General features: G+C 40.9%; 1 protein-coding gene across 2 annotated transcripts in view; it reads right to left on the bottom strand.

The window, feature by feature from the left end:
• Positions 1-4,560: 4,560 nt before the first annotated feature.
• Positions 4,561-7,053, bottom strand: part of RTF2 (replication termination factor 2) — a 28,853-nt gene continuing 26,360 nt past the window's right edge. For both annotated transcript variants that reach the window (XM_056353439.1, XM_056353440.1), the window contains one exon: positions 4,561-6,010. In XM_056353439.1, the coding sequence (XP_056209414.1) occupies positions 5,826-6,010 (185 nt within the window). In that variant the 3' untranslated portion in view covers positions 4,561-5,825. The remainder of the gene's footprint in view (positions 6,011-7,053) is intronic.

The following is a 7,053-nucleotide window of genomic DNA, read 5'->3' as shown; positions in this document are numbered from 1 at the left end:
TTACACCGTACCCTGACACGGCCGTCTTCCGTCCTCTAAACGTAATAATTAAGTCTTAAGACATCCTCAGACAGTGGGGAAATAACTTCCACGGGAGAGAAGGGAGTGAAAAATTGGCCATCCATCCAAGCTCACAGAAGGAAGAGGGAAACACCTTCTTACCAGTAACATGGAAAGGAAAGAGACTGAACATCTTGATGTTCCCCACTGTGGATACAACTCTGCTCCGTAAAACCTGCCACACGGGAAGCACGACAAGCAACCTGCACAGCGAGGAGCCACGAGCCTGTCCTGACTCCGGCTGCCACCAAATTCAGGATGTGGCCTGGAAGACGGGAAAAGTCTGGTGGGTGAGACAACCAGCCCTGGCTGCACAGCAAACGCAAATCAGCCCCAAAGAGCGAACAGGGCTGCAAAACCAGAGCATCCATCACCCTGACCGCTCCCGACTCCTCGCTCTCCCGACCACCGTCGAGCAAAGCGCCATCTGATTTCTGTAGGCAGCAGAAAGAAGGTGGCAAATGAGAAGGAACAAGGGAAAAACTGGGTGAAAAAAGCAGTGGTGCAGTCTGACAGATGCACACTTCTGCTAAGGGAAAGGGTTGGTTTTCACCGACTTGTGCCCTTTTGAGAAAACCTCTTGGAGGTGTCACAAACACTGCACAAAGGTGGAGTTCTGCTGGATGTGTTTCAAAGAGCTGGCAGGGCACACTTTAAAAAGAGAATTTCATTTTACTCAATATCATAATGAAATTGATTCTTCCCCACAAAAGATCTGCGGCCAATCTGCAAATTGAATTCTGTCACTGACCTGCAAGAGATATTTTAAACCCCATGAAGTTAAATGTTTGACAAAACCACAGCTATGAAATTGTTAGCAGTACCTCCACAGTGCTCGGGCAGCTGGATGGATATTTAGATTAAAATCCTGGTTTATAGGTAGACTTCCCATCAATTGCAGATGGATTAGGATGCCATCCCTCTTGACCATTTTGAAGATTGGTGAAGTTTAAAGCACAGGAGAAAACCCAACTCACTTGTAATTTCTAGCTGTCAGGAAGGAATTATATCAGTTCCATCTTACAGAAGGAAATCTGCGCTGTCTAGCGGTAATCAGTTCCACATTTGTGAAGCCTTCCAACAAAACACTTTTTGTCTATGATTTGTATTCATCTTAGGACATACTGATTTCAGACCCTCTGTGGATTGTAACGTATAAACAGCCCTTTTATTTTTAAATGCAACTAAGAAACTATTTGGCAGGGTCACTGCAGTTCTGAATCCGGAGCAAAATACACCAACTGCAACTGGCGTCTAGGCTGCAAAGCAAGCAAGACAGGGCACTTAAAGACAATCGTGTTCGTTCAGTTTAGCTAAGAATAGGACATTAATAAGAAATATTTTAATCTAACAAGCATCATGTTTTAAATGGAACTTTAAGCTTTTTTTGGTCAATTTGATAGGCGTGTGATGATCTCATGGCGTGGAAGCTGGAGTCCAAAGCAGAGAGGTTCTGAGATTCCGATAAAATCTCCCAACCATCTTAGCAAACCACATGAATTTTCCCACTCTATGCCTCTCAAACATTATTCCCATTAGAGAGAAGATAGTTCTGTGATTACTTCTAAAAAACAGTCAAGGGTAATAAAATTACCTTACAGAATGAACTCTGTCCCTTGAAGCTTCCTATTCACTACCTACAGAGTTTCATCAGCAGGATCTCCCTAAATTCCAGTCTTTCCAGAACAGATACTACATGTTCTCCTCTTCACCTCTGCCCTCTCGACAGCCACTGAGGGCACTGCTTTTTGTCTGAAGGATTTTAGTCTGGTGTTCCAGAGATTCAGGGCTGCTACTACACCCTCAGTTGTACCAGCAACATTATAAAACTTTGTTTAATTTCAACTAAGATTCACAGATATAAACCCCTTGAAGATATGCCATTTTTAGAGGTCTTACAGAAAACAACAGCTGGAGCGACAAGCCCTCCGACAGCAATGCCCTCAGAGGGACAGGCTGCAGAGTGTGGCTGCTACCTGCCGGCAGGCTGGTCAGCAGGTACAGCCCAACTGCTAGCAAAAACACACGGGAAGGGGCCACTGGTACCAGCAACATGGCAAGGTCAGGAGATGTGCAAAGAACGGAGGTACTAGAGGTTAGGGAGTAAGGGAGGGAAGCCACCTTTTACTGCGGTGTGCAGGAGCCAGGAACCCACCTTTGGCAGCTCCAGGATGTTCGGCGCGCAATGTTCCAGGCGCACAAGGTTCAGTGTCCTCTGTGAAGACAAAAAGCCACGGTGCCAGCACCTCCGGGCCTCCTCAGGATCAGCACACCGCACAGGCGAGCACAAGTCGGTTGATCAGCTGCGGCAGGGCATCACAGCTGCTCCACAGCGCCCGGGGCTACAGATGGTGTTATGGACCGTGGGGGGACAAGGGGAAAGGGTAGCTTTCGGATGTCCTGCGAAACAGTGAGAAGCATCACACTCGGTTTGGCATGACTAGGGAACAAAGCTGCGGTGCTGAACACTCAGAGCAGGCTGATCTCCGCTGACTCTGAACGTGTGAACACCCTCAGGTTTTCAGTTTTGGAGGTACCAATGTTGAAAGGACTGCAAGAATCTGCAAGTGTGCGGAAAGAGAGGCACTTCACAGGACTGTACACCAGGATATACAGCTTCACAGTCCCTTTTCACTAGTGCTTATCTGGGCCAGGTTTCATGACCAGTATTTGATTATCAGGCTATGTGAAGGAAGTTGTTAAATTTCAGTCCAGTTTCCAGTGGGCAGGTTCACAAAAAAAAAAAAAAAAAATCCCCCTATTATACAACCAACGCTAATTGGATCCTTTTTAAGCTCTTCAGAAGAGAGGCCAAGGCTTGAACATCATGGAAACAGAACTAACTGTTCTGTGAACTCCCCAGAACAGAGCCACAAGGATGCAATGCTGTGGGAGACTTATGTGGCATCTCAAAAAATATAGGTTTCAGATTCTAAGACTTCTGCAGTCTTCAACTTTCACCAACATTCAAATTCACCTACATTAAAAGAAAATTAAATTGCCCTCCCCCACAAAAAGCAAACCACAACAAAGCAAACATCCTCCAGCGAGCTATTCGCTTGAATCTATTAAAACTTGCCAAGTCAACGTTCCAGTCTCAACTGCCTAACCCAGCCTGCCAACAGAAGTGTCAGTTTTTCGCTCCTCTATTTTACATTAACAAAAGTCAATTGTGGCGATGAATTGCATCACATGCCAACAATATATCACATTCCTTCACAGCTGCTCTTTGCAAAGGGAAGGAAAAGGCCTCATCAGTCACTGACAATGCTTCTGTAAACCATAAACATTTTACTAACTCCATCCACGAAATCAGGATGGTAAACTACCAAACAAAATCCTAATGAACTGGCATGGCACAATCAATTCCAGATAATAAACCCAAGCGTACATGAATAATCTGTACATTAACCAAAGCGTGGTAGTTACAAACTTATATTACAAATGAGCAAATCGGACTGAATAAAAAGGAGTCGCTATTATGGTCCATGAGCAGGAAAGCCTGTTATCAAGTCAGCAGGCTGGACTTTGCCCAACATATTATCAAGAAAAGGGATGCAATACTGCATATTTTGTCTTATCTTCTTTAGCAAAGTAATAGCTAAATCAAAAGCATTAAGTTAATTCCCTTTAGGATTTATAAATTATTTCAATACAAGAAAAATGCACTCCTATAAAACACTAACAGGACTTCAACATGCATTGTCAAAACAGAATCAGACTGCAAATAAAGCAGCTACTCTAGTGTATCTTCTAGTGCAGTAATTTCATTATCTGTAACTAACAAATAATAAAGGATAATAATGAAGAGGAAAAGAATACAGAACAAGGAGCACAAAGCTGATTACCAGACATGCATACAAAATGTGGCTGAGTGCTTCCTGGAAGCGCGAGTAAACCTCAAACTGTTTGATGTGATGTATAGATGCATTCACATCTTTGGAAACAGAAATGCTTACCACCATATAAATTCTACAACAACCCAATCTTTAATTATACCTATCAAAATAATAATAAAATCCTACCAGTTTCATTCCACATGCTTGAATCGTGGAGACCACCTATGCAAATATAAACACAGCATTTGAATCTCCAACTATTGCCAATTATAAATGGGGACACTTTTAAAAATAAATTATGAAGATAATTAATCGTTTTCACACACAAAGGTAACATCATGCAGTGGTTTTCAAAGCCTCCTACTTCCTGCATTTCTATTCTGGTTAGTTTGTGCCATGATTATAAAAGTGTATTTTCTTTTTATAAGAGGAAGAGAGGAAGGTGAAAAGCTTCCATCCCTCCCTCTGTTCATTTAATGTAGGTATTATTGGATTCAAATATTCAGCCACTAAATCATTGCTATGCAACATTAACATTTTAAAAGGATTCCTGCATTTGGAAAAAAGCTAAGAATTGAAGAGCCAAAGTAAAGTCCATAAAAAGTTATTCTAACACTGACAATATAAGCATTTATCTATCTGTTCAACAGAACATGAAGTGTTATGGTCATATAAGAAGAGCAAGTTTTATTTAAATCAACATCACAGGGATAAAAAGCATAAATATAAACCCAAAACTAAGTGACATACTATGCTTAGCATCTTTCTGTAACAAGCAATTAACAGTCAAATAGTTGTTTGCTGTTAAGGATTTTATGTCAGAAAATAAAACGTGTACTATGGATGTTGTGAAAGAAGCACATTTCATTGCCTGCAAAGTGAAACATTCTCGGAAGCAAACTCCAGCCTTACAGGGTTCCCCTCCATCAGCGAGTTTGACTGGCACGACACTGGTGCCCAGTTGCTTCTCCCTAAAAAGCCAGTTAAGATCTGCCTGCTCCTATTTGGTCACCACCCTCTGCAAATGCTTCTATTTTCATGTAAGCTGCTGAATTCAAAACGACAGATTGCTCCTTAGAGATGTACACAGAACCTTACTGTTTCAGCAGAAAACCAAGGAAACTTGCACTTTTGTTCCACTGTATTCTGATCCTCTGACAAAAGAAAGAAAGCTCAGACCTGATACTTCTAACTTTAAAACACACACCCACAAAGGAACCTCCCCCCCCCCCCCCCCCTTTTTGGGAAACCCCCCAGCCTTACTATTGCAGGCACATCCTTGTAGATGATTTACAAGTGCACACTCTTATTAAAAACGCGCTACAATATGTACAAGAAGAATGTTATACAAACATTTTCATGACTATGCTTTCATATATTCCATCAAAAGGAAAATTACCTGAAATACCCACAGAACCTTTAAGAAACCTACAGTAGTTCTACTGAGGACTCAGTTAACTAGTACAAAAGAAAAGCATTATTGCTCTTTTTACTGTCAGAAAGTTTCAAAAAGTTTGGATTTCGATACTGATGTGTCGAAAATTACAGTTACAGTTGCAGCGAGTATCCATAGAAGAGGGCAGCAGGCAGATTATTCCACACTCACTCCTACCACCAGGACACTAGCTAGTGTGACTAAGAATGACAGCATCCAACTGGCGGAAGAAAAGGAAAACTTTTCTGCAAGTAACCCACCATTTGTGAATGAGGTCTGCTGATACAACATTGATGCTGGTGATCTATTTCTTACTTACCAGAAGTGTACTTAACACAAGTTCGTTAGTTATTTGTAAGTTTATAAACAACTTAAACTGAATAATTCCAGATAACATCAGATTACAACAGAAGTTCTGTATCAGAGTTGTACAGAAGAAGCCTTAGGGAAGGAAAGCAGTAATGAATGTTACAATCAGGCTCATCATTGTTTCAGAAATAGTATGCCGTGTGAGTAATCCAATTGGAACACTCTTCCTTCGAACGTTTTGCTGAGCTGTGCGATGTAAAAATAGATTTGTATGCCTCTGATTTCTCCTCACTGTCTGCAATGGATCTCTTCGTAGTAGTAGAGGCAGCCTTACTGACTTTTACGGGTACAGATGAATTTCCATTATCTGATAGAGAAAAAGGAATAGAATGAAGCTTGAGTAACAGCTTACAATTGATGGAAGTATTTAAATAAAGACAGAAAAAAGCATTAAAAAAATAATGCGTACAGAGATAAAGTATATACATTTTTTGAGGGCTAGCACAAATACATCCCATAATTTTACTCAATACCCAACACATTCCTAACAGCAAACATATTCCTAGCTTTTAGAATTCATGCTCAAAATGCATTTAGAAATCTCAGAGAGAGAGGAATTCTTTCCTACTTGTGTAAATCCCTTGCACTGTAATTCAGTATTGACAACATTTATTCCTCTAAGTGAAAAATGGCTCGGAACTCTTTTAAGAAACAAACATGAAAGTATTCCACCACCCTGAAGTATTGTTTAGAAATTAGCCACCAAATGACAAAAGCTAAACTTGTGACATACTGTCCCCAGGGAATCCATCTCCTCCCTTTATTCTTTCAAAAAAAAAAAAAAAAGTCCAATAACAATGGTCTGCATAATTTTATTTTTGGTTTGGGATAGGAAAATGCCCATCCCTCTGTTTCTGATACCATCTCTCTCAGTGTATTAGATCGACTGCTACAAAAAAATCCCCACTAAACCTCTCTTTCTTAACAGCTACTTAATCTTCTCCAAAGTTGAAGGACAGTATTTTAAAAAGCATGTGCCAAGCCTCTTGGGCAAAGAAATTAATACATAGAAGCCTGCAGAAACTCTACATACTTAGTTTAACTTAGGCACAACGGCATGTAAATAGTAGGGAGCCTGTCTGAAAATGCACTTAGCTGATTTCTGCATGTATTCGTAGGAATTATATGTGCAATCCTTAATCATCATAGATCAGACCCTTTTTATATTTGGAGAATGCTGCTTCTAATGCCACCAATAGTTGTCTGGAAAAAATTACCAAACACTGTATTGGAAAGAATGAATATGTATGCTGCAAGTCCAGAAACCTTAGGGTGCCATGTTCACAAATTAATTCCTGTGCTACTGGCATTCCTCAGTCCGTGGATTTTTCCCGTTTTCCCCTCTCTCCT

Source organism: Falco biarmicus, chromosome 10 (assembly GCF_023638135.1).
Source record: "Falco biarmicus isolate bFalBia1 chromosome 10, bFalBia1.pri, whole genome shotgun sequence".
Taxonomy (NCBI): Eukaryota; Metazoa; Chordata; class Aves; order Falconiformes; family Falconidae; genus Falco; species Falco biarmicus.
Note: the sequence above shows the minus strand (reverse complement) of the source record. Positions and strands in the feature narration are given on the sequence as shown.